Consider the following 26657-nt stretch of genomic DNA (forward strand, 5'->3'; position numbering starts at 1 on the left):
CGGGTGGGGCGGGTGTGGCGGGCCATGTGGGAGGCAGCCGTGGTTTCCTGGTCTGGCCAGAGGGAGGCTGCCTGCTAGCCGGGAGCGGCTGGGGGAGGGGCCGGGGTGGCGTGCCCTGCCCTCCACCCTGCTCGGGGATCCAGGACAGAGAACGAATGGGGTTCGCATGTAGGGCTTGGGTTTGGGTGGGATTGAGTGTGTTGAGGATCGGTGGCATTTGAAGAATGGCTGTAGGAGGTGCTGAGAGAGAGGGTTCAGAGAAGGGCAGGAAAGAGTAAGGTGGCCTGGTTGGTGAATGAGCACTGGGTACTTTGTGAGAAACGTGGATTCCACATCGCAGAACAAGGTCCCCAGGGAGCAGAGGAGATGTGGGTTCCTGGGGGCAGCTCGGGGCACCCTCCCTGCCCTCCTTGAGGTGCCCGAGTCCTGCAGCCTCCCCACTGGGCCATCTTGCCTGTCCACTGGGTGGATCCTTCTCCCCTCTCTGGGCCTTCTCCCCATCCTGCCCCGCCTCTCCTCTGCTTCTGAGCGGAGCCCCAGCGTAGTGTCCAGCGCCTCCCTTACAGGGTTGAGTCTCCAGGAGCAGGTACTGGGAGATGGAGGGACAGGGGTGTGTCTCCTTTGGGTGCCCCCTTGACCACCCATCAGGTCCCTAAGGGGCCACCCTCTCGGGTGAGCATTTGTGTGCTGCCTCCTCAGCCGGGGGCACCGTTGATTGTCCACTGGTGCGATGGTTCCTTGTGGGGGGGGTCCAGCCCTTTTTGGAAGCTTCTGCGAATGCTCCACAGCGGAAGGACCCGATGTGCTGAGGGGTTCTGGGCCAACTCCATCCTTTCCCCACCTCTGCCCGCTCCTTCTTCATTCTTGGTCCGCCCCCACCCCGGCTCTTGGTTTGAGCAACTCCCTGGGTTCCCCAAGAACAAGGCAGCAGGTCAGAGCACAGCAGTGCAGTTGGGACTCCATCTGCCTTCAGAACCTAGGCTCTCCCCGTGCTCCCCACAGAGCGGACATGTTATTGGTGGGTCTTCCTGCCACTTTAGTAGGTGACTCCTGTCCTGCCCTGCTGATGCTCTGTGGCTGGTCCATGTAGTCCCCCCTGACCCCTGAGCTTTCTTGGTTCCCCATCACGGTCCTTTTGGGTCCTGATTCATTGTCCCTTCCCAGCTCCTTTCACTCACAGGATCATCCAGCAGGAATGGCGTGTTTTGAAGCACCCGAGCAGTGGAAACTCTGGCTGAGGGCCCCAGGCTGGTCACTGCTGACCCTCTGTGCCGTCTTTGCCGTGACAATACACCAGGAAGGCAGGGAGGTCTGGTAGCTGAGGAATGGGCATGGCCAGCCTGTGTTAGTTCTTGGCCCTCACAGCACCCTTCCCGCAGTTCTTATACCCATTGGGTCACGGCCATGTGCTGCCTGGCCAGTGTGGTGGTGGGAATGCTGGTGTCCAGCTCCAGAGACAGCCCTTTCACTTCTGGGACAATGGGGGTCTTTGGCCTCCTAGGGACCGTCCCGTTCAGCCCTGCTGCAAGCTCCTTGCCTGGGCTCTTCCTCCCCTGCCCTTCTGTCCCTTCCTTCCTAGGCCAACTCTCGCCTTCTGAACTTGACCTCTGGCGGGTAGCCTCAGGCTTCGGAGGTGTGATTCTGTTCATATGGTGGCTTTGTTGGGGCCACGGATCCCTGCCCCACCCTGCAGTCACCCCTCATATATTGCTGTTCCTCAGGGCATCAGGCCTTGCTGTCCTACTCGATGCTGCCCACGGGATCCCTGAGTGACTTGATTCACTTGTCAGGTACTTCCTGAGCACCCACTGTCTCGGCCAGGAATTGGAGACACAGTAATGATCCAGGGCTGGTTGCAGTCTGTGCCTCCATGAATCCATAGGCTGGAGGCAAGATGCACGGTAATCCAGTGCTCACACAATCCAAAGGAGTGCGTGTTGATAAACTGAAGTAGACAGGCAGTTGATTCTGTAAGAGCGTTTATTAAGGAGTCTGACCTTTTCTGCATGGTCAGGGGCGGTGTCCTAGAGGCAGTGATGTTTGGATGTGAGATGTGAAAAGTGACCAAGAATGAATTGTATAGGAATGGGAAGAGCCAACGGGGTGGTTTTGTAGGAAGAACTGCCTGTATGAAGGCCCTGAGGGAAGACGGAGCACACAGTGCTTCCAGAAGCTAACAGGAGGACTTCCCGGCGGCCTAGTGGTGAAGACTGTGCGTCCACTGCAGGGGGCACAGGTTCAGTCCCTGTCGGGAAACTAAGATCCCACATGCTACATGGCACAGCCGGAAAAAAAGGCTGAAAGGAGGGTGATGTGGCTGGATCATACAGGAGGGAGGGTGGGAGTCCCCCCAGCCACACAGGGAGTTTTATTTTATTTAGACTTTTTTAAAAAGATTAATTTTATTTATTTATTTTTGGCTGTGCCTGGTCTTCGCTGATGCTCGGGCTACTCTCTGGTTGCGGGACGTGGGGTTCTCACTGCAGTGACTTCTCCTGTGGTGGAGCACGGGCTCTGGGGCGAAGGGGCTTCAGTAGTGGCTCCCGGGCTCTAGAGCACAGGCTCAGAAGTTGTGGTGCACGGGCTTAGTTGCTCCATGGCATGTGGGATCTTCCTAGATCAGGGATCCAACCTGTGTCTCCTGCATCAGCAGGCAGATTCTTTACCACCGAGCCACCAGGAAAGCCCTTTATTTAGACTTTTAATTAGAGATTGACATGTGCTGTGTTGTGTTACTCTCTGATGAGACAAATGCTAGACTTTCCCCTCTCTTATCACACTATTAGTTGTTATTTTAGTCACTCAGTTGTGTCTGACTCTTTGTGACCCTGTGGACTGTAGCCCACCAGGCTGTTCTGTCCATGGGATTCTCCAGGCAAGAATACTGGAGTGGGTTGCCATACCCTCCTCCAGGGGATCTTCCTGACCCAGGGATCGAACCCGGGTCTCCTGCATTGCAGGCAGATTTTTTACCATCTGATTCACCAGGGAAGTCCAGAGAAAGAAGTACAGATACACACACGTTACACAGAGTTTACAAAGAAATTATAAAGCAAATTCCTGCATGATCCCAGGAGCCATACTAGTCTCTTGAGCAGGAGCGACAAGATCAGACGTGACAGGCTGGCCAAGGGGACTTGGGTAGGTAGGTTCAGATTTGAGACCTCCAGCATGCACTGGTGGGAGAAGAGGAGCTGAGGGGAGTAGCCAGCAGGCTCTGGATCTGCTGGTGGGCTCAGATGGCTGAAGGTACCCACTGAGTGGACGGCTGGAACGGGGCTGGTGGGCTGAGCCAGGCAGAGCAGGAGTGTGGTTGGGGACCCCATGGACAATGGGGTGGGGAGGCAACTCTGGGAGCTCTTCCCTCCCCCATCCTGGCACCAGTTGGGAGTGCAGCTGGGGCATCCACCGCACTGTGTCTTTAAGAGGCTCTGTCCTTCCAGCTTCTGACGTCAGGGCTAGGGAGGGCCCAGGAGATTCGCTTTACTTTTCCTGGAAGGGGAGGAGATTGAAACTGAGTGGCCTCGGGATGGAATGGGGAAGCCCCCGGGGTGCAGGAGGCCCCTGAGTGAAGGCAGAGACTAACATGGGGTGAGCTTCTGTGCCAGTGCTGTGTCAGAGAGAGAGACAAAAGAGAGGAAGAGAGTGGGAGAGAGAGATTAGAGATTGGTGGTGGCGGCCCTGCAGTCATGTGTCATTCATCGTGCTCCTGCGTGTGTGTGTGTGTGTGTGTGTGTGTGTGCGCGCGCGCCTGTGTGTGTGTGTGTGTGTGCGCGCGCGTGTCTGTGTGTGTGTGTGTGTGCCCGTGCGCGCGCAGGCGGCACCTCCTGACTCCCACTGTTCCTGTCTTGGGGCCTTGGTCTGGGCCGCACAGTGGCCAGTGGCTCCTGTTTTATGAATGCGATTGGGTATTTTGAGTCTGGGGCAGGAGGGTCTGTCTTTAGTCCCTCCCAAAGCTGTGATGTCAGCTGGCCTATGAGATGGAAGACCCTCCACCCAGGGTGGGGAAGCGGGGTGGGGGGTGGGGGGCGGGGACCTTCCCCTCGACCTTCCCCCAGGCCTCAGGGGCAGGGGAGCCTATAGCTCACAGCTCACCAAGCCCCTTCCATGCTTTAATGGAACAGCTGGTTGGTGCAGTTCCCTTTTACTGGAAGGAATACTGCTTGGCCTCTGGGAACAGGGGAGGACAGCAGGGGGCTGCGGCTGCCCTTGAGAGTGGTGGACTTCCCACCCAGGGCCGGTCTTCTCAGGTGGTAGACTCTCCACTCAGGCCTGGGCCTTGCTGAGGGTTAAGCCCGCATGGGCAGGGAGGCCTCCTCTCGCTTGGCTCTTGGTTGACCCCCCTGCCTGCCCCTCGGGTTGGAGTGAGGGTGTGTGACACCTGGCATGGTGCTGGGCACGCCGCAGGCTCACCGTCACCCCGGGGGCCTGCAGCCGTACCACTCCCCGCCGTCCTGGCCACACTGGCCTCTCCCCACTCCTGGAAACTTCTCCCTGTGATTCATTACCTGTGCTTCCTGAGTCATTTTCCCTTCAACCCTTGCCTCCTGTAATGGTCTGTGGGCTCCCAGAGGCCATGAGTTGGTCTGTTGCGCCCACGTCTGAGTTTTGGATTCAAGCCACCCAAGGCCTGGCTGGTGGTGGATACGGGGTGTGCATGTGCTGCTGGCTCATTGGAGGTGGACAAGATGTGTGTATGGAGGAAGACACCTGAAGAGCTGTCTCCCAAGCTCCTGAGGGGCATCCCGGGGGCAGCCAAGGTCAACCCCATATACTTGAGGGTGAAACAGGTTCAAGCTCCACGCCCTAGAAGTGGCTTTATCTATGTTGCCCAGTCTCCTCCAGCTAGAGAGGTGCCGTCTGGGAGTGGGTGTGGTGTGGACTGCTGGTCCTGGGTGGGGGCGAGAGGCCCTGGATCTTGACTGGCTTTATTTAGGTTCTTTTCTTTTGGCCGTGCACGGCATGTGGGATCTTCGTTCCCTGACTAGGGATCGAACCCATGCTGCCAGCAGTGGGAGTGTGGAGTCTCGGCCACTGGAGCGCTGACTGGCTTTCTGTCAGGTTCGGCACAGTGATCGCCATCGGGGTGACCCTCTTTGTGATCGCTGTGGTCACCGTCATTGTCTGCTGCACCTGCTCCTGCTGCTGTTTGTACAAGATGTGCCGGCGCCCGCAGCGTGAGCATCTCCCCTCTGCCCCACGGTGACCCCTTGGGGACAGGTGCAGACCCCGGGTGGTGGCGGTGGGTTTATCGGGGCCCTGACTGGCCTGAGCTGGAGGGAGGGTGGCCAGCTCGGCGGTCCTGACTGGGGCTCTCTTTGCAGCGGTTGTGACCACCACCATGGCCACCACGGTGACCCACACCCCTTACTTGCAACCGCCCAGCTACCCTGGACCAACGTACCAGGGCTACCACTCCGTGGTCCCCCAGCCGGGGATGCCAACAGCACCCTACCCGACCCAGCCCATGGGCCCCCCTGCCTACCACGAGACGATGGCTGGTGAGTATGCCTGCCGACTCCGCCATGCGTGAGCCCCTGCAGCCGTGGCCCAGCTAATTGGTGTCCTCTCTGTTTCCAGGAGGTGCAGCCCTGCCCTACCCTGCCAGCCAGCCTCCTTATAATCCGGCCTACATGGAGCCCCCGAAGGCAGTCCCCTGAGCACGCCCTGGCATCTCTGGCTACCAGCTGATCTGTCCTGCGTGTGTGAATGGGTGTGCGGGTGTGGGCCTCTCTCCCCGGGCGTGGTGTGTGTGTGTCCCGTTTGTACGTGAGGCTTCTGGTGATGGCGACGAGGGGTGCGGGAAGCAGTCCATGTCAGAGTTGCCGGGACCATGTTGTGTTCCCCTCCTCACTTGAGATTATGCTTCCCGGAACCCCAAAGAACGGTTCTTTTCCAGCCACCCAAGGGAGACCTGGGGCTGGAGCAGGGGTGCTTGTCATACTAGGACAGCACAGCTTTTGTGTGGGCAGGATGCACTGTCTTCCGGTTTCTGTGGCATGCCTAGCCATGGCATGAGGCCAGGGCTTGTCCCCAGCTTTGTCTCTGAAGCACCAGACCCAAGGTGCGGGCGAGTGGGTGGCCTCCTGAGTATCTGAACGCCTCAGGTGGAGCCCCACCCTCCCTGGATCCTTCTTGCACCCTTCCTGGGACCACCTGGAGGCCCACACTTACCCACGGTTCTGGTTGCCCCGGTTGGCCCTGGCCCCTTTCACAGGTGGACAGGGCAGCCTCTGACCACTTGTCCACTCAGGTGTCCTCCCTGCAGTGTTTTAATTTTACTGTTAGCTTAATATTTTACCTGTTTTCTGTTCCAAAATGTGTGTAATGGTTGCTGTGAGGCTGAAACCGTTGGGTCCTAGAGGGAGACTTCCCCAGAGAGGAGAGGGACTCTGAGTCCCTGCTTCCCCATCACCAGCCTCACAGGCTACCCGGCTGCTGGACCCCAGGCCTAGGTGTGTCCTGGCAGCAGGGACACCTGGGCCAAGGTGTCGTCTGGACCAAAGGTGGAGGGGACCCTGAGGGGGCTCCTGTGACCTAGACACATACCTCGATGTTCCCCACCCCTCTGTCCGTGTCTTACTGTCGTAGGTCAGGACCTCATAATGTGTTTGGAGTCTCGGGTCTGCACCCTTGTTTGTAATAAATGCAGATGTTTCAAGCTGTTGCCTCCTTTCATTGTAGCCCTGGCTGCTGGGATTGGGGGTGAGGCTAGCTATCATTTCTATCCAGTATTGGAAGTTCACGGTCTCCTACTTCTCTTGAACTCAGAAGTCTGACCCCGTCCAGGTAGGGAGAGTGCTGGACAAAGACTCGTTTTCTGTGCCCCTGGCCCCAGGTCTCTGAGCGTGGGCAGGAGGCTGTAAGGCCACCACGGAGGGTAGAGGCGAGTGATTGCTCAGTGCTGTGGGGGGTTTTTATTAGTCAGACTTCCCTTCCTGGCCTACTGCCCGGGCATGGCCAGGGACAGCCCATACAGCATGGCTACCGCCAAAGTCAGGAAGGCCAGCAGGCCCAGGGGGGCCAGCAGCCCTTCCCCGGGTGGGGCTCCAGGGCACATCTTTGGGGAAGGAGCTGGCTTGGGGCTCCTGTCACCACGAAGGTTGGGGCCGGTGTCGCTGGCTCTGGCCAGGGGCACAGTGGCTGTGACAGCAGATGGCCTTGGGTTGGTTCCAGTAGAGGTTGTGATCACGTACATTGGCTTGACGGTGCTGAAGGGCTTGGCGTGAGCATCCACCCACCGTAGCAGGGCCCGCGGCCTCCACTGACAGACGCTCAGCAGGGCGAGCACGTCCCCCTCGGCGGTGTGCGAGTCTGGCGGGGCCTGCCCATACAGGCGTGTGTAGACGCTGCCCAGGCTGTAGCTCTTCCTTGGGCCGTGCTCCGAGGAGCTGCCAGTTGGCTCCAGAGCCTTCAGGGCAGCGATGCTGTCCACACAGAAGGCGTCATCCAGAGCACTGGCCAGGCCCAGCAGTGCCAGCTCGGCCCGGAGCAGGGGGAAGTCGTAGCGGTCACCATTGTGGGCCACGAGGCACCAAGGCTGCGGCTGGCGCTGTAGGAAGGTACGGATCAGGTTGACCAGGTCAGCGTCAAAGGCCCGACGCCCATGTGCAGCCAGCACGGCGGTGCTCAGGCCCGTGATTTCGCTGGCCGCGGGGCTGCACACCTTCCCTGGAGCCACGCACAGGGAGAGCTTGTCCAGCACCCGGGGCGGCACGGGTGCTGTTGGCGAAGGCCCCTGAGGCGCAGAAAGGCCCTCCAGGGCATATCTGTGGACGGCCAGCAGGCACAGCTCGGTGATCTTGGGCTGGGAGAAGGGCAGGCCGGTGGCCTCCAAGTCCAGGAAGATGAGGGTCTGCACAGGCCCCGGGGGCAGGGCCCGAGAGCCCATGGTGGGTGTCTGCTGCTGAGCCTGGGGAGGAGCAGGGGGTCGGGGTGGGAGAGTGAGTGTCCGCTGATGGGCTGTAAGGTGGGTGGGGTGGGAGCACCTCTGGCCTTCCCTGCCCCATTAGATCCTGTTGCTGAGCTCCAGCACCCACTATCAGGCAGGAAGACAGAGAAGGTAGGGTGGCTTCCTTAGTGGGACCCGCTCACTCAGCTGTCCAGGGGAAGGCTCAGCTCCTCCCCTGGTGCCCTCTTAGTGTATGTGGGGGTACCCATGGCCCTCCCACCCTGCCTCATCCCCTTGGGGGTTCTCACTTACCGAGGAGCCAGCAGGCAGCAATGACTCAGGGTGCACACTCTCTGCCTGGTTCTTGCTGCCGGCAGCAGCAGTGGCGGGAAGTGAAACTTAGCCTGAGCCCGCCCAAGGGCTGCTGTGAGCATGGCCCGCCCCTCGTCAGCTGGCTTGGGCCGTCCCTCCTGATAGCATCCGTCCCTCTCCAGGCACACGCAGGGCCGCCCCAAAGGCCTCAGATCTCTGGCTGTGGGCCCGCTGGCTAGCATGGTGCACCAGGGCCCTCGCACGCTCAAGGTGGGAGGACCAGGCTATGGGGGGAGGCTGGCTTCATGACTTGGCCTGCTGGGAGCCCCCTTGCTATGGCCATTTTGCACGCAGTCTGTGGCCCCACTTTCCCAGGCCTCCCTGTAGGCCTGGGCTGAGGGCTGCCTCCACCCCTGCACACAATGGTTTCTTCCAGTGGCCTCAGGAGAGAGGGATGACTCAGGGCAAATCCACAAGGGGCAGGGCTCCTTCCCCAGGGCAGACTCATCACCGTGGGGCTGGAGCTCTCCTCTCTGGCAGGGCCCAGCAAGGATCTCAGCCTTTCCCAGGTCTCCCTCCTGCTCTGCCCCTCCCACTCTGCCCACACGGAGCAAACTCAGGAAACACAAGGCTGGCACGCTCTCAGCCAGTCAGTGCTTTTAATCAGAGGAGGAGGGAAGGACGGGAGTGGCTCTGGTGCCACCGTGTGGCTCGGTGCTCACAGGCCTCAGCCACAGTCCATCTCGGGCTCGTCCATGTCGGTCTCCACGGCACAGAGATCCTCCAGGGCCGCCTCTGAGCCAAAACCCAGAAGGTTCTGTGGTGAAGGCCCAAAGGCGCCGGGACTGGGGGTGGCCCCACCACTCTGTCCGCCCCCCCAGGCCCGCAGGAACTAACCAGTCCCTTCCACGCCCAGGCCTCGCTCCCTCAGCTACTGCAAGCAAAGTGATACAAAGGCGATTCAGACAGGGATGTTTCTGGAAAAGCCATGGCTCTGCCAGGCTGACTCAGTAGATACGAGCCAAAGGCAGGCTGATATACTGAGAGAAGAGCCAGAGCAGGAAGGGAAGGGTGGCCGGGTGCTGGCAAAGGCTGTGTGGATGGCGGGCCGCTGACTTAAGGCCAGGGGGTCTGACTCGCCCGGGGACTTCAGAGCCGACCCCACGTTGGGGCTGGGGCGGGGGGGCCTCCTGCAGGCTCACCTTCACAGTCGGTCACGTCAGGAAGCCCTCGAATCAGCGTGCTGACCCCGGGCATGACCTGGTCGTACTGGTGCAGGACCTCCACGCAGTGCACTGTGAAGAGCTTGTCCTTCTGGGACAGGCCGTGCAGCAGCAGCACCGTGTCCCGCAGACACCGCACCGTCCGCCTCTGCTGCTCGGTGCGCGGGGGCCCCCTTGCCCGCCGCACTGTCAGCCACTGTCTGTGCAGCACCACCGTGAGCGCTCTGACCACCTGTGGGAGGGCGCGGGCAGAGGTCAGGGCATGTGGTCTCTGCACCCGGACCACCGGCTCAGTGGGGCAGCCCCGGTCCTAGCCTCACCCCAGGGTGAGAAGGGTTCTGAGCGGCAGCACCAGGGTCCAGCCCTGGTGAAGGAGCATGGAATGCTCTCCAATGGCCCTGTCACCCACCAGCAGGGCTGCCCACTGCCAGCCCCCTTCTGCCCCTGGCACTCACCTCCATGTTGCACTGGCAGCTGGAGCCAGTGACTGGGGAGGAGGGGCTCTGCACACCCAGCTTGGCCAAGAGCCACACGGCCTAGAACGAGAACAGACTCGGTTACATCCGCGCCAGAACACCACCCCGGTTCCAATCACGGTGAGGGCTTTCTCAGGCTTCTCGCAGAGCTCCAGTGGCCTAAGCAACTGCCTGTCTAAAGAGTCCCTTGGACTGCAAGAAGATCAAACCAGTCCACCCTAAAGGAAATCAGTCCTAAATATTCACTGGAAGGACTGATGCCGAAGCTGAAACTTCACTACTTTGGCCACCTGATTCGAAGAGCTGACTCCTTAAAAAAGCCCCTGATGATGGGAAAGATTGGAGGCAGAAAGAGAAGGGGACGACAGAGGATGAGATGGTTGGATGGCATCACTGACTCAATGGACATGAGTTTGAGCAATCTCCCGGAACTGGTGATGGACAGGAAAGCCTGGCGTGCTGCAGTCCACGGGGTCGCAAAGAGTTGGACATGACTGAGCGACTGAACTCAACTGTCTGCACTGATGGGATCCAAGAGGTGATGGTATCCTGGGCCTTCCCAAGAGACGCTCAGGACCAAGACCTGTGTCTCACCAATGACTCCCTGCCTCCAGGCCCACCTCCAGGTACCAGGCCACCCTGCCAAGTCCCAGGATATCCTGGGTCCATGCGTGTTATATCTGTATAGTAGGGGGCCCCCCAAAACGAGTCTTCCTTGTTAGTCTCTAAACACGTCACCGATGTGAATGAAAGCCCCTTTTGTCCCCTAGGGAGGAAAAGTGCCCCTCTGGTGGGGTGGCGTGGGGTGGGGTGGCAAGCCGTCCACAAAGGGGCTCTGGTTCTTTTACCTCTTGCTCCAGCTGCAGCCACTGTGTCTCGGAGGCGGCTCTGTCAGGCCTTGACGTGATGTACATGTACAGCAGCAGCAGGAGGCAGCCTTCTGGAAGGGAGGCCCCAGCTCACACTCAGGCTCCGCCCTCCCACCCACTGCCTGAGGTACAAGCTGCGGGAGGCCTCAGAAGGTGCCTGGCCCGTCTCTGCCACCTCCCTCCCCTCCAACTAGCCGGAGCTGTCCGGGCGCGTGCCCCCCACCCCCTGGCCTGCTTTACCCGAGTGGGAGCAGAGCTGAGGTGCGAGCTTCTCATGGTCCACCAGGAGGGACAGGAGCTCAACCGTCAGCAGCACGCTGGGCAGGGGCGTCTCTGGGCGCAGGCACTGCGGCAGCACCCTGAACACGCACTGGAACCTGAAACACAGGGGCCCAGAAAGACGTGATGCCTCCAAGGCAGCTCCGAAACTCACCCTCCTTTTTCACTGTCGGTAACGGGAAATTGAAGAGGCCATGGAAGAGGAGCCTGGATTCAGGCAGACCTGGGTCCAAACGTTAGCCTGCAAACAAGTGAGTTACCCTTCACTGCGGGGCTGCCATGGCTGAAAGAGGACAGGACCTTGCCTGGCCCAGTGCCACCTCGAAAATACAGGATGCCTCCCTGGACCTGGGGAGCTGGCCTCTACACTGCTCCCAGCTCCTTCCTGCCTCTGCTCTCAAATACAGAGCCAGGTCTTGAGCTGAGTGTGAGAGGAAAGTCCTAAACCCACCACCAAAGGACTAGCCAGACTCTGGTCAGATCTCATGACATCACTTGCCAAGCAAGGAAGACTTCATTTTCTCCGCTTGTCAGGAAACACTAGCTCCTCTGCAGCCAAGTATATGAAGGTACCCACTTGAGGTGTGCATGGTGAGGGGCTCGGGCACTCTTCCCCCAAGTCTCGGGCAAAGACCTGGCCCATTCATTACCAGGGAGCCAAGTCCTAAGATAAGCACTGCTGTTTGCTCAACCCACACAACCTCCTAGGTGGTGGGGGAGTTCTATGGGTGTGTCCCCTTTCATATAAGGAGGTTAAGAATATTCCCTGTGTACCATTAGGGAACAAAGTCTATTTGGGGCAAACTCATTTGAGAGCAAATCCTGTACGATAGACAAGCTGAACGTTTCTAGCCACCAGGGAGTATGGAACTTGTTGGGAAACTGGAATTTCCAAGTATCCACTAACAAGTAACCTAATTTCATTATTAGGCTAGAAGTGGCCCACTGAAACTAAAATAAATAAATCTGTCTATATATACAACACAGTTATTTCCAAAGTATTTTTTGAAAACATCAGAGCCTTCTTTTAAATGCTTTTTTTTCCCTCCAGGGCCCCCAAATGCACAATAAATAACAGTCGTGCTAGTCTGCATGAGTTGGAGATAAGTCCTTTTTGTTCAAAAGCACCTGTCAGAAAAAAAAAAAAAAAATGCCCCTGCCATGCCAGTACCTGGGGAGCAACCCTGGACCACCTAACTGCTACACCAGATGGGGTAGAAAGGCAAGACTCAGGGGATGACATGCCCTCAAGCCTGGATGGGCAGTGGCGCCCTTCCAGAGACCACAGGCTGCCTGGCCACTTGTGCTGTACCACGTATGCTTTAGAGCCCTGGTAGCACCTGTGTTACGCTCCCTGGTGGCTCAGTCGGTAAAGAATCTGCCTGCAGTGCGGTTCAATCCCAGAGTTGGAGTGGGCACGGCAATCCACTCCAGTATTCTTGCCTGGAGAATCTCCATAAATAGAGGACCCTGGCAGGCTACAGTCCATGGGGTCACAGAGTCGTACTGAACGACTAAGCACAGCCCAGCACCTGTCCCTGGCTTTTGCTTTTATTCCAAGGTGAACAGGAAGCTGTGTGGTAATGGGGTTCAGCTTGTAAGCATGAAGGAATTTGGAAGGGAAGTACTGTGTGGGAAGTGGCATCAGACAGTCACTTAGGAGCCTAACTGGCTTGAAACCATCTAATACACTCCCTCTGGCATTTCAGACAAGATTCCCTAACTCAACACAGAGTTTATTCACTCAGCAAACACTGAGTGCTCACAGAGAGCCAGGCTCTGTGCTGGGCGGGAGGACGCAGGGCTCTGAGGGTGCCGCCTGGGCTTGTAAGCACCCATGAAACGGCTGTTGTTTCACCTTACAGATAAGGTCAGCAGAATAGAATGGTGATCTATCTACCATGATAACTGGTAAAAATGTGGTTCCTGGAATTCATTCATTTAAACAATAAGAAAGCAAGATGCAAGGATTTTTCACTTATCCACAGATAAATGTGATGAGCTGCATTAACAAAGTGACTAAAAAACCATACGATCATCTCAACAGATGCAGAACATTTGCTAAAGTTCAGCATCCATTTTTGATAAAAACTTCAGAGAGCAGGTATAGAGGAAACTTAGGTCAACATACTAATAATAAAGGCCACATATGAAAAACCCACATCTGACATCATACGCACTGGTGAAAAGCTGAAAGCATTTTCCCTAAGATCAGGAACAAGACAAGGATGCCCACTCTCACCATTTTTATTCAGCATAGTTTTGGAAGCCCTAACCACAGCAATCAGAGAAGAAAAAGAAAGAAAAAGGAATCCAAACTGGCAAGGAAGAAAAAAATGTCACTGTTTGCAGATGACATACCGTACATAGGAAATCTAAGATGCCACCAGAAAATGACTAGAACACATCAGTGAATTTGGTAAAGTTGCAGGATACAAAATTAAGACACAGAAGTCTGTTGGATTTCTGTACACTAACAATGAGCTATCAGAGAAATTAAGGAAACAATCCCACTTACCATTGCATCAAAAAGAATAAGACATCTAAGAATAAGCCTACCTAAGCAGGCAAAAAGGCCCAGACTCCCATAACTGGAAGATGTTGATGAAAGAAACTGAATACGACACAGATGAAATGACAGAACCTATTCTTGGATTGGAAGACTCGATACTGTCCAAGTGACTGTACTACCCAAGGCAATCTACAGATTCAGTGCAATCATTATCAAATTACCAATGGCATTTTTCACAGAACTAGAAGAAAAACATTTAAACAGGCAGAACGCCGTTTGACATAAATTGTAGCAACTGATTTTTAGACCCATCTCTTAAAGCAAACAAAAGCAAAAAAAAAAAAAAAAAGCCAATGGGACCTGCCTAAGTAAATTTAAAAGCTTTTGCACAACAAAGGAAACCGTGGACAGAATGAAAAGAGAACCCATTATTGTGGGAGAAGATAACTGCAAGTGATATGACCGATAAGGGGGTCATATATTCAGCATATATAAACAGCTCGTACAACTCAACATTAAACAAACAACCCAATCAAAAATGAGCAGAACTGAATAGACATTTTTCCAAAGAGGACAGCCAGATGGCCCACAGACACATGAAAAGATGCTCAGTTATCACTCATCACCAGGGAAACGCACATCAAAACCACAATGAGACATCACCTCAAACTGGTTGAATGGCTACCACCATCAAGAACACCAGTAACAAATGTTGGCAAGGATGAGAAGAAAAGGGAATCCTTCAGTGCTATTGGTGGGAATGGAAATTAGTGCAGCCATTGTGGAAGAGTATGGGAGTTTCTCAAAAAACTAAAATGGGAGTACCATATGATCCAGCAATTCTACTTCTGGGTTATATCCGGGAAGAAAAAAACAAAACAGTAATTTGGAAAGATACATGCACTCCGATGTTCATAGAAGCATTATCTGCAATTGCCAAGGTGTTGAAGCAACCTAAGTGTCCATCAGCAGATGAATGGATAAAGAAGTTGTGATACACACACACACACATCGGAATACTGTTGTTGTTCAGTCGCCAAGTCAGGTCAGACTCTTTGGGACCCCATGGACTGCAGCATGCCAGGCTTCTCTGTCCTTCACTATCTCCTGGAGTTTGCTCAAATTCATGTCCATTGAATCGGTGATGCTATCTAATAACCATCTCATCCAATGCCACCCCCATCTCCTTTCGCCTTCAATCTTCAACTCAGCCATAAAGGAACAAAATTTTGCCATCTGCAACAACATGGATGGCCTTGGAGGGCATTATGGTAAGTGAAATAAGACAGAGAAAGGCAAAAACTGTATGATATCATGTATATGTAGAATCTAAGAAATACAGGAAACTGGTGAATTAAAAAAGATAAAGACTCATAGAGCAAACTAGTGGTTACCTTTGGGGAGAGAGAAGGAAGGAAGGGCAGAATGGGGGTAGATTAAAGCAGCGTTGTTATGGGATTGTATGAAATCATGTGTGAAACTTCTGAAAATTGTAAAGCACTATGGAATTTTAAAAAGAAAAAAAGGAAAGAGAAGACTCAAAAGGAAAAAAAAAAAATCCAAGCAACCAGCCACTATGACCTGGGCCTACCTTGCTGTCCATACTACTCTGCAGTACACTGTGTCGAGCTCTGAGCACCACCTTTAGGATGGACCAGACAGGCGGGAATATATTCGTATGGCAACCAGGATCCAGAAATGATCCAGAAAAACAGGTATTCTGGGCTCAGAGATGAAAAGACTTAAAATCTGTGCAGCCAGTGGAGTCGTTCCAACACAAGAACTGGCCTCTGGGTGGAGTGCTGAGGGGGGAGATGAGATTCTAGGACTAACTAGAGGACTGGCTGGGTGAGGTTTACCTTCCCAAGTGTTCAAGGTCTGGAATCCCAAGCTAGGACTTTATTATAGTGGTGTTTCGCAACAAACTTTAAGAGGAACAAGTGACCTGTGGCTCATGCCAGTGGTGGGCACCTTGCAGATGGGCAGATTCCCAGCAGTCAGCTTGTACCTGCACACCCTCTGCCTCCTCAGGGAACCCCAGCAAACTCAACTTCAACATGCCCATGATGTGCGGTCTTCACCTGACGCACGTCCCAGGTCCACAGGTCTCTGGGTTCGGTCTTTGTCTTGGGGGCAGGACGCTCTTCCATGGTGACTAGCAGCCTTCTTTTAACACATGTGTGTTTTGCTTACCTACTGTCTAGAGGCAGCACTAAGCCAAATAAACCACTTCCTTGGTTCTAACACCTGGCCCCATTTCCCATGACTTCAGAACTCCCTGAGCCAAGAACCTAAACCAAGGCTTAGAGCCGAGCAGTATGAACGTGGCAAGATGGGAGCAAGCTCAGGGGCCACAGGACAGACCTTGAGAGGTCAGGTAAGACCCACAAGGAACCATGACTCCCATGCTGCAGGATACCTGGGCAGGAAATCAAAGGAAGCATTTTCAGCTAATTCCACCAAAACCTTAAGGCACTGGCTGAGGACACTGGCTTGAAGGTGACCTGTTGCTGCAGAAGAGGAAGCCAGAAGGTGAAGGAGCATCTTCAAGAGTGGATGCTGGCCTTGGTCCTTGGCAAGCCCCTCTGGGGCTGAGGTCGCATCCCCATGACTATGTCCGTGAACCTGGCTCTGGTCTCCTTCGCCCGCAGCAGGCTCAGCGCCTGCTCCTGACAGTAACAGGCAGACGACTGCTCCGCTGTGGCACACCAGGTGCTGGAGAACGCTAAGTGCCGCCACCGAGAAGCCTTCCAGGTTATAAAGAGAGTCCTCGGGGCTGGCCTCTACCCCAGGGCTCACACGGGAGGGGTGTGTCGGCGGGTCCGCAGGCGCTCCGCTTCTCTTGGCTACTGCCAAATCCTGCAGAGCCTGACAGTGTAAGCCGATGAAGAACTGTACCAGGGGGAGGAGATGCACAGCCCCAGGGAGCCTGTGGAGCGGGAAGGCCCTTCCGCCGCCCTCTGCTGGGTCTCTGTCGCTGGAGCCTTCCTCATTCCTGGCCACCAGGTTCAGTCCGGTGAGCGCCATGTGCTGCGCTTCTCTCAGGGCTGAGACGGGAAATGACCCATCGCGAGGACCTGTGGTCCTCAGGCTTGAAATCCCAGTCAAGGTACTAGCAACCAACACAAAAGAAAAGACACAAGTGTGAGAGGCAGATATGGTCAAGCAACCCAGATAGCCTGCAGCAAATTCTCTCATCTCCCTGCCCAGAGCAGATGTCTGGGGCTGGTCAGGACCAGATGGGGACTTGCTTCCCCAAAACTCCTTCCAGACAAGCTTTTTAGGAGTCTTGTGCTTACCTGCCAAGCCCCGGTAGCTGGAACTGGGTGCCAGCAGGAGCCTCAGGACAACTGCTCAGGAGATGGCACAGACCCAGGGGAGACCCGGGGATCAAAGGCTGCTTCAGGAGAAGGTTTATCAAAATGGAGCCTGCGGAAAGACAGGTGACATGAGAGTGCTTTTCTATAATGCCAGCTCTCCTCTCAACAGCCACTGAGGTCCCCTGAGACACCTGTGGGTACTGAAGGCTCGGGGGCATACTTGTTCTTGGCCCCTCCCAGTTTATAGTCACATACTTCAATCACAGATTCCTATTCCCACTGACCCTCTAAAGCATTGCCTGGTTCCCACAGCCCAGGACAGCTAGGCAATTCCAGTGCAGCCTCACAGAGCACAATCAGAGCTGGGCAGGCATCCGGCAGAAGGGGCACGCCTTCTGGTACCTTGATTGTTTGATCTCCAGCTGTCAAGAAGACTTTTCTGGGGCTCTTCCTGCTTTATGGGGCCACCTCCCAGACTGTGGACCTTATTCTCTGCAACTAGATAAATAAAATGTTAATCAAAATTAGAACATGAAAACATGCATCTATCAGAAACTCTTTAAATGTGACGAGTTTCAAACATACATTGTTTTATTTTTTTCAACTCTGGATCAAAACAAGAGCCAAAGCAACTCATGAACCTTCGCATCTTTGCCTTCCTCATATAAAATAGGAACTTGTATAAGGAAAAGAAAATTAAATTGTGTTCCCCACTCCTAAGTCAGGCAATAACATAAAAGCTGTAACCTTCACATTTATGTGATTATTACATGCCAGACACTGTTCTAAGAGCTTTATACCTGTCAACTCTCTTGTTCTTCACACCAGCCCTCCCAGGAGGTGTTATTAGTGGCTTTGTTCTATATACAGGAAAACTGAAGCACAGAGGTTTGCTGTGTGTCTGTGTGTGTATGTGTGTGTTCAGTGTGTGTGTGTGCTTAGTCGCTCAGTCACGTCTGACTCTTCGCGACCCCATGGACTGTAGCCTGCACCAGGCTCCTCTGTCCATGGAATTTTCCAGGTAGGATACTAGAGCAGGTTGCCATTTCCTTCTCCAGGGAAATCTTCCCAACTATAACCGCTTCTCAATTTGCTCCAAAATGTGCGTAGCTGTAGTTGGCAGGGGTGCCGTGATGCTAATGACTTGAAAGAGCTGATGGTGGCAGGACAGAGGTGGATCTGAATGGCAGGATAAACGGGCACAGCACAGTCTCCCAGTGAAAACTACCAACGCTAGATTGCTTCTCTCTAGAAGCAGGAGCACTGTCTCCGTCTGGACTCAGCCTGGCGACGAAAGGAGCGCATATTCCTGCACCCTAGTTGTGTTTCTGGCCTGTTGATGGATGCTGACTGCGGAGGTTTTAAAATACGCCTGCAAGTTCTTTGACACACTTGCACTCAAAGGGCGCAGCCTAGTTTCCTTCCCCTTGAACACGGCCCAGACTCAGGGATTCAGTTCTAATGAACAGAACTTACGCTGAGTGATAGAACTGACGCTATGTGACTTCCAGGTTCAGACACAGAAAGGATAGATTCCGCTTCCACCAAGCTCTCTGAGTTTGCTAGCTCTTTAGGAAGCCATCTACGGGGTGAGGAGGTCAGCCAAGGAGCCCTGGGGAGAGGCCCACATGTGAAAAGGAATTCCACTGCTGCCTTGAAATAGATCCTCCAGCCCCTGACAAGCCTTCAGTGATTCCAGCACCCTTAGAGACAAACCATCCCCACTATGCTGTCAGAACTGTGGGCCCACAGAAAGGAGGAGAAAATAAACACCCAATTGTTTCAAGGCTCAAGGTCAAGTGGTCTGATATTGAGTTGTAGATGATAGAGAGACGGACTTACCCTCTCTGCTCATCGGGGATTTGTATGCTGGCTCTGTCTGGCAGGGCTGGGGAAGGGACTTGTTAGCACTAAAAGACTCCTTTGTAGGGAAAGATGGTTTTCCAAATTGTGGAGAACATGCTTCTGGCTTTATAACCACAGAAGGGCTTTTCCTAGGACTGGAAAAAGTTAACTATGAAAGCAGAGTAATGATTCTGCTAACCCTTATGTAAAATTCCTGGTTATAAAACTTCTAACAGGTTTTAAACTTTTCATGTTCAGGTGATTTGACCAAAAGATTCATCTAATCCACACTTGTTAGTCTTTGTCAGGATAGCAGTGTAAAAGTCAAGGCATTTTCATCCAAATGGTAGAAAAAAATCTTTCCTTTGTTTCTACCTTCAAAAGTATTGGGCAGAATTCAAGTACTATTTCCAATTCTACCAAAACATATTTTCAATTTGTAACCTCTTTTTTAAAAAATTTAATTGGAAGATAATTGCTTTACAATGTTGTACCGGTTTCTGCCATCCAACAGTGCAAATCAGCCATAAGTATACATGTCTCCTCCCCCTTGAACCCGCCTCCCACCGCCCACCCCATCCCACCCCTCTAGGTGGTCACAGAGTGCCAGGTTGAGCTCCCTGTGTTACACAGCACTGGTAACGTATATGTCTCAGTGCTAGTCTCTCAATTTGTCCCACACTCTCCTTCCCTGTGTCCACAAATCTGTTCTCCGTGTCTAGATCTCTATTGTTGCCCTGCAAATAGGTTCATCAGTACTATTTTTCAAAATTCCATATATATATATACATACATACATACATACACGATACTTTTTTTCCCCTGAATTACTTCACTCTGTATAACACGCTCTAGTTCATCCACCTCACTAGAACTGACTCAAATTCATCCCTTTTATGGCTGAGTAATATTCCATTGTATATATGGACCACAACTTCTTTATACTTTTATCTGTGGATGGACATCTAGGTTACTTCCATGTCTTGGCTATTGTAAATAGTGCTGCAATGAACACTGGGGTACATGTGTCTGTTTCAATTATGGTTTTCTCAGGGTATATGCCTAGTAATGGGATTGCTGGGTCATATGGTGGTTTTATTTCTAGTTTTTTAAGGACTCTCCATACTGTTCTCCACAGTGGCTGTATCAGTTTGCATTCCCACCAACTGTGTGAGAGGGTTCCCTTTTCTCCACACCCTCTCCAGAATTTATTGTTTGTAGATTTTTTGATGATGGCCATTCTACCTTATATTGTCCCTCTCCCCAGTGGCAACCACTAGTTTACAACAACCTCTTTTTTAATAGCCAGGGACTGAATTAAAAGATTTTCAGTAGAAAGAGCATCTAGTGAGAGGTGTGTTGTTTCTTGCAACTAGGAAATGGCTGGTTCCTTGGTGCCAGGGCTTTTACGTTAGAGAAGCAGTCTTAACCCTCCAATTAGATCAGACAATGCTGAGGCCGTCCTGTGAGTAGAGTGTGAAGAGGTAAGGATGGATTCCTTCTGCTGTCCTCTGTCTTATCTGGACTATGTAAGGCCTAAAGAGTTCAGTTTCATACCCTGCCCATTATAATCAAAGGCAGCAGAATGCTGAATACCAGAAAAAGACGACCTGACCTACACTGTCCAAGTTTCAAGAATGATACTGACAGACTTCTCACAGGACAGACCATTAACAAACTGATTATATCTGCAGCAAAGGTGGGGGCCGTTGGGCAGCAAATGAGAAAAAATGTTCTAAGCAATTGGGACTGACATACAGTTGGGACAAAATCACTTATTTGAAACAAATTACATAAAAATGAAGACTGGTCTACTCTAAAACTCTAGAGGTCATCTTTCCAGCCTTTTCTCATCCTGAGGAGTTGTGTTTATAAAGTCCTACAGGAAGAAGGCACTTTCAGAGAGTGTGGAGCCCTTATGCTACGACCCCCCAAACCATTCCAGCCTCATCTGAACCACCTTTGAGGCCTCCGGAAAAGAGGATCTGTGCCCCAGTGGCAGAGTCTAAATGACCTTTGTTCACAACTAGCCTGATACCGTCATTCAGACTTTTTAGGAAACGATAACAAAACTGTTTCCTCCCTCTAGCGCCATCATTACCTGACATGGGAAACGGTGGGTACAGCTAGTTTATTAGCTCGTTCACTGCTCTGAAGCTTCGTTCTTAATTCATTCATCTCTGCATCTTTAAACTGGAGTTCAGACTGCAAGGACTGGAGCTGGAAGGCAAAAGAAATAGAGAGGTCTCATCACATATACAGAAACAGCTCTGGGGGACTGTCCTGGCAGCCCAGTGGTTAAAAGTCCATGTTTCCAATGCAAGCGGTCCAGGTTTGATCCCTGGTCTGGGAACAAGGATCCCACCACCACCAACAATAAAAAGTAGTTCTGGGCTTCAAAAATCTCAAGCTAGTAAAAGAAAAACAAACAATGAGAAATAGTATAAAAGTCTGCTGTGACATAAATGGCCCCAAAATATCAAGTTTTAGCTTTCTTACTGAAAGATGGCATGGTATTCTAGAAAGATATTTTGACCTGTTTATTGCTAGGTGGTATGTGAGGATTCAAACACCATTTACTCGGCCTCTCTGAACTTCAGCTGATGTGTAAGATAAATACCTGTCTTCATGACTGGGGGGATTAATTAAGAATATAACTGTAAAATGCCCAGCACAAAGCTTGCCAGGGTGCAGTATCTCACAGTAACATGGAGACCTTGTAGTGAACCTGTTGCTGTGCTTTAGTCACTCAGTTGTGTCTGACTCTTGGCGACCCCATGGACTGTAGCCCCCCAGGCTCCTCTGTCCATGGGATTTCCCAGGCAAGAATACTGGAATGGGTTGCCAGTTCCTCCTCCAGGGGATCTTCCTGACCCAGGGATCAAACTCACAGCTCCTGCATTGGCAAGTGCGTTCTTTACCCCTGAGCCACCAGGGAACATGGTGGTGCACAGTCCAGGTCTTCCTGAAGCTCTGGGCTGAGAATCTGGAATAGTTTTACCAAAACCCTGAGCAGTGTGGGGAGACCTGCTGCTCTGGCCAACAGTAACTGCTGCCATTCCCTGAGCACAGTCCATGCCAGGCATAGCACCAGACACGAGTGCAGGACCATATAAGTCTCACAACAACCCTTCTGGTTATTTTCGGGAACAGATAAAGGAGATGAGTCATAGAGCACGACTGATCACCCTGAGGTCAGCGCTTGAATGTGATAAACCCTGGCTTCAGTCTCTGGCTTGTTGGTACCTCCCTTGGTCTTCACTATGCATATGGAAAAGCAACTACTGCTGTTAGTGTTAGGCACAGGTCAGCGCTTCTTCAAAGACTGCCAAGTTTGCTGAATGAAGTAATGGCAGAGTAAAACCCATGTCCTTATTTGGGAAGTGAAGGAAAGTAATGTATACCTGGCACCCAGTTTTTCTCCCCACAACAGTGTCTCCCTCCCCTAAGAAACATCATTTTCCTGCCTCTGAATATGTGATTTGAATGGGAGCTATTATCTCTTTGGTTCCAGTGACTAGTTCCAGGGTAGGCATGTAACTCAGGTTAGACCAATTAGAGCCTTCCCCAGAATTTTAAAACTTGAGATGAGGACCCCTAAGTCTTCAGTCTGTTCTGGAGCTGTGAAATATGAGGCCTGGAGCTCTTGGAGAAAACATCCTCAGCCATAAGGATGGAATTTATCAACAGTACAGAGAATAAAGATGAGTTTTGGCAAATCTCGAGTCATTTGAGACCGCAGTACATCTGTTTTCCCCAGACTTAGTTACAGAATGCAATCCTATTTTTGTTTGTTTGTTTGGCCTAAGCTAGGTCAGTTGAGTTTCTGATCTGCGTGCCCCCCCGCCCCCCAAAAAAAGGAAGCAAATAATTTAAGCCTATTTCTGCAAAGTGTTAGCCAGTGGCTTAGGCAACCACAGCAAAGCAGAATTTCATCTACGTCCTTTTCCAAATCACCCAGCCTCAAAGAAAAGTACATGTAATTAGTTGGTAGCAAAAGTATTTTCAGCAAACAACTGCTGAAGTCTTCCTGGGAGATTTATAAGCAACTTTAGGCACTGCTTCCAAAGGAACTCAGTAAGCAGGCAAAGCTGATGTCCATACAAGCAAAACATATCTCTGGGTCACCTTTTTGGAGAACTCCTTTTCTTTTTCACTGAGTGCTTGGGTTTTCTCTTGCTCAAGAAGGAAATGAGATCTTCTCTGTTCCTCTAGAATGGATTCTGTCTGATGCAATGAGTCCCGCAAAATTTTAATTTCTCCATTTTTAATGAGCACTTCTTCTTCCATTGCCTTCATCTGGAAATTCCAAATTGATCTCGTGAAAGGTTTGTAAGGGAAAATTGTATATAATATACAATGTGCTTATTTGCATTATAATTAACGCATATAGGCACTTATTTCAACATGTAGCCGGGGAGGTGAAGAAACACATTTAAAACATGTCCAAAGGATCAATAAGTGCTCAGAATACATCCATGCCAACCAGACCACGACCTGCTAGGTCCATTCCTGGGACAGCAGGTTTTCAGCAAATAGCTTAAAGACATACTTGTCACTTCTGCATGCACATTCCAAAGGTCCTAGGGACCTACAGATAGTCATATGAAAAATGTCTGCTTTTTGCAAAACTGTTAATGAAAATAGCAACCATTATGATGTTGTGTTTCTTCTATAAGACACATGCTATAAATTTATCTCAGTACTATAACAGAAAGTTTGTATCTCTTTTTGTATAGGTTTACGAAGTGTTTCTTTTCTTATCTTGGCTATTAGGAATCTCAGGATTTAGTTACAACCAAAATTTTCTGGCTTTCTTTCCCCAGCTTTCTCCCAATTCATGGGGATGAATCTGGACTCTTGTCTTAAAACTTTTCTATTTTATTGTATAATGCTTTCTAACACATGCATAAGTGAATGCATTAACTACAAAAACTACAAGTTAAATCCCTTACCTTTTCTTTAAGTTCTTTGTATTGTGCCTGAAGTACCTCTAATTCAAAATTGTCTTTAACTGGAACACTTTCTCTGTTTTTCCCTGCAGGATATTTTGACATCCCATCTAATCTGGTGACCTTATGAACATCTGTAAAAAACAATTAAAAAAACCGAGTTCCCATATACTTTTTAAGACTCAGGATTTTCCACTTTCACCAGCCAGTGCTGAAAACAATCACTTTTGAAAGCAAATTAGAGGAAGATGTAGTAAGTAGAATACGTATTTTCGAACATAAGAACATGATTCAATCCTTATGAAATAACAAATTCTGCCACCCCCTCCCCATTCCGCACTCAGTTTCTTGTTTTTTTTTCCCCTGCATCCAGTTTTAAGGGTCTCAGCTAAAGGCTGAAAGGTGCTGTGGGAACCTCACTGTTCGAATCTCAGTGATCCATTATTCAACATTATTTACTCAGCATCTACAATATGTCAGGCACAATTTAGCCTCTCAAGAAAGCTACAGTGGTGAGAAAAATGGATACAGTCCTTACACTCATGGAGCTTACACGGCAATCAAAAATATAAGAATAAACATAAAATTACAACTGTTATAAAAGCTGCAGAGAAGAACAAATAGAGGGATGCCTGTAACAGGGGATTTCATCCACAAGGATGACTGGAAGCCTTCCCTGATGCTAAGTCGCTTCAGTCGTGTCTGACTCTGTGTGACCCCATAGACGGCAGCCCACCAGGCTTCCCCTGTCCCTGGGATTCTCCAGGCAAGAACACTGGAGTGGGTTGCCATTTCCTTCTCCAATGCATGAAAGTGAAAAGTAAAAGTGAAGTCGCTCAGTCATGTCCGACTCTTAGCGACGCCATGGACTGCAGCCCACCAGGCTCCTCCGTCCATGGGGTTTTCCAAGCAAAAGAGTACTGGAGTGGGGTGCCATTGCCTTCTCCGGAAGCCTTCCCTAGATAAGTGATAACTGAATGGAGAGCTGAAGAACAAGCAGGAATTAACCAGAGGAGTGGCGATGGGGAATGGATGGAAAGAACATTCAATGTGTAAGAAACAGCAATATGGACTTCCCTGGTGGTCCAGTGGTTAAAACTTCAAATTTGCACTGCAGGGAGGGGGGGTTTGATCCTTGGGAACTAAATCCCATGTGCAGTGCAGCAAAAAAAAAAAAAAAAAAAAAAGACACAGCGATGTGCAGTTTCTGTATTGTAGGGAAGCAGGGAGAATTCAAGGAATGAAGGAAGGTCAGTGTAGCTAGAAACCCGAGAGGGAAAGGGTCAGGCCATGCTGGGTCTTCTGGGCCATGTTAATGATTTTAATCTTTATACTAGAAGAAGTGTGAAGTCATTAAAGGCTTTCAGTAGGGATGTTCATTGTGCATCTGTGTGTGACAGAGATTTTAGTTTTAAAATGATCACTCTGGCTGTGGTGTGAAGTCTGACTTGTAGGAGTCATAACTGGAAATGTGGACACAATTTAGTGAACTTTTGTCCAGGGGAGGGGTGATGGTAACACAGATCAGGGAGATGGCAGAGATGATGCAGAGGATGGATTCTCGAGATGGAAGAAAAAGGTAAAGTTACAGGATTTGGAAGGGGCCAGGGGGATGTTGGCTTGTGGTATGGGATGGAGAGTGGTGCCAGTCTCTGCCATGCAGAACATGTGTTCATCAACATGTCTTTTCTGAATGTCTGCTTTGCCAGGCACTATGCTGGAGATGCTGGTGGATTACTGGATTTCCAGGAAATGACTGTGTGGAATTTAACATGCCTATAAGACATCCAAGTAGAGATTCAAGGTACCCTCAAAACCTTTCTCTTCCAGGGAGCCCCATAAGATGTCACTAGAATGAGTGTAAGCTCCAAGAAGGTTGGGGCTTTTGTTTGTTGCTAAGTGTCTGTAGCTTCTAAAGTTTGGGCACCTAGTATAATTTATTGGTTGTATAAAAAGAATAAGCCTACCCTGTCTCTTGCCTCTGCCAGATCCCTCTTGTGCTCAGGTGGTCCAAAGGAAAAGGTGGTCTTCATTCGATCTAAAGCCTCCCAAATATGTCATAAGAATGGGTCCCCACGTGTAGGTAAAGATGGTTCTTATGGCTATGGTAGTTGTGTTGCAAGGATCTCTGCTGAGAACTAAGAACCCAGTGGTCCAAAGTATAGAAACCCAAGTAAAATGTTAACCTAGCTTCCTATATTCCAAATCGGCTGTTTGACATTCCTGATACATTTCTCCTCTCAAATCAAAAGACCTCTTGGGAGACAACCGCTGCTTAAATCAAACTATTCCTAGGAAGGGGCAGTGTGGGTGCAAGACACCGGAACGGTCACCGCGGGGTTCCGAAGGCACAGCCATCTAGGGGGTCTAGGGAAGTCTGCACCACTCTCAAGAGGAAAAGGCGAACTCACTGGACACGTCCGGAGCCGTGGTTGGGCACTGGCTCAGGGCCTGGGACGCAAGCGTGTCGAGTTCCTCCAGGTCGTCGGCGGTGAAATCCCCATGCAGGCCGAATGGGTCTTCGGGGTCCGGGGTGGCGGGGATTCCTCGGGCCCGCTTGCTTGGAGGGTGCCCGGTGTTGGGCGGAGGGCCAGGACTAGGTGCCGGGGGCCCACTCCGCCTCCTGCTACCTGACGCGGAGATTCCAGCCATGCCTGCCGCCGGCTGATCTCTAAAGACACTGAACCCGGCCTATACCCGCGTGGAAGGAGGGATGGACCAACCGCCCGCGCGCCGTGGCTCGCCTCAGCCGCCGGGACACGCCCCCGAACCAACGAGCCAATCACCTGCCAGTTGACGGGCGCGGAGGAATGACATCATCAGAGCGCGCCGCGATGCTCCATTGAGTGCGCGCTGAGCCCTGTTGCTTCCCGCCCTTCTTGGGCCCAGCCTCGCCTGGCGCTCTGGTACCGACTGTTAGGACTCGGTAGGCCACTACGGTGGTCTAAGCGCAGCGAACTGAGTTACCTAGCCAAACT

At 51.7% G+C, this 26657-nt stretch overlaps 3 protein-coding genes across 10 annotated transcripts in view; 1 reads left to right on the top strand and 2 right to left on the bottom strand.

Moving 5' to 3' along the window:
• SHISA5 (shisa family member 5) overlaps window positions 1-6659 on the top strand; it is a 34348-nt gene extending 27689 nt beyond the window's left edge. For 3 of the 6 annotated variants that reach the window (XM_061396943.1, XM_061396942.1, XM_061396941.1), the window contains 3 exons: window positions 5062-5177; window positions 5325-5501; window positions 5581-6659. In XM_061396943.1, coding sequence (XP_061252927.1) covers window positions 5062-5177; window positions 5325-5501; window positions 5581-5660 — 373 coding nt within the window. In that variant the 3' untranslated portion in view covers window positions 5661-6659. Of the gene's footprint in view, window positions 1-1101; window positions 3592-4988; window positions 5178-5324; window positions 5502-5580 lie in introns of those variants that run through there. The other 3 variants (XM_061396945.1, XM_061396946.1, XM_061396944.1) reach the window with 3 other exon arrangements.
• A 235-nt stretch (window positions 6660-6894) lies between these two features.
• TREX1 (three prime repair exonuclease 1) lies at window positions 6895-9494 on the bottom strand. Of its 2 annotated transcripts, none has more exons than XM_061396939.1 (2): window positions 9406-9494; window positions 6895-7912 (listed from the first exon to the last, which is right to left on the bottom strand). In XM_061396939.1, the coding sequence occupies exon 2, from the start codon at window positions 7889-7891 to the stop codon at window positions 6944-6946; it is 948 nt and encodes a 315-aa protein (XP_061252923.1). In that variant the 5' UTR covers window positions 7892-7912; window positions 9406-9494; the 3' UTR covers window positions 6895-6943. The 2 variants fall into 2 exon arrangements, with proteins under 2 accessions (XP_061252923.1, XP_061252922.1); XM_061396938.1 differs by lacking the exon at window positions 9406-9494 and adding an exon at window positions 8204-8805.
• Window positions 8841-26447, bottom strand: ATRIP (ATR interacting protein). Of its 2 annotated transcripts, none has more exons than XM_061396914.1 (13): window positions 26091-26447; window positions 23683-23813; window positions 22856-23026; window positions 20829-20947; window positions 18725-18882; window positions 17285-17380; window positions 16862-16991; window positions 15982-16674; window positions 11012-11148; window positions 10751-10839; window positions 9882-9962; window positions 9406-9658; window positions 8841-8998 (listed from the first exon to the last, which is right to left on the bottom strand). In XM_061396914.1, the coding sequence occupies exons 1-13, from the start codon at window positions 26329-26331 to the stop codon at window positions 8931-8933; spliced, it is 2367 nt and encodes a 788-aa protein (XP_061252898.1). In that variant the 5' UTR covers window positions 26332-26447; the 3' UTR covers window positions 8841-8930. The 2 variants fall into 2 exon arrangements, with proteins under 2 accessions (XP_061252898.1, XP_061252896.1); XM_061396912.1 differs by having other exon boundaries at window positions 10751-10842.
• Window positions 26448-26657: the final 210 nt, after the last annotated feature.

The sequence above is a fragment of the Bos javanicus genome, chromosome 22, assembly GCF_032452875.1.
Source record: "Bos javanicus breed banteng chromosome 22, ARS-OSU_banteng_1.0, whole genome shotgun sequence".
NCBI lineage: Eukaryota > Metazoa > Chordata > Mammalia > Artiodactyla > Bovidae > Bos > Bos javanicus.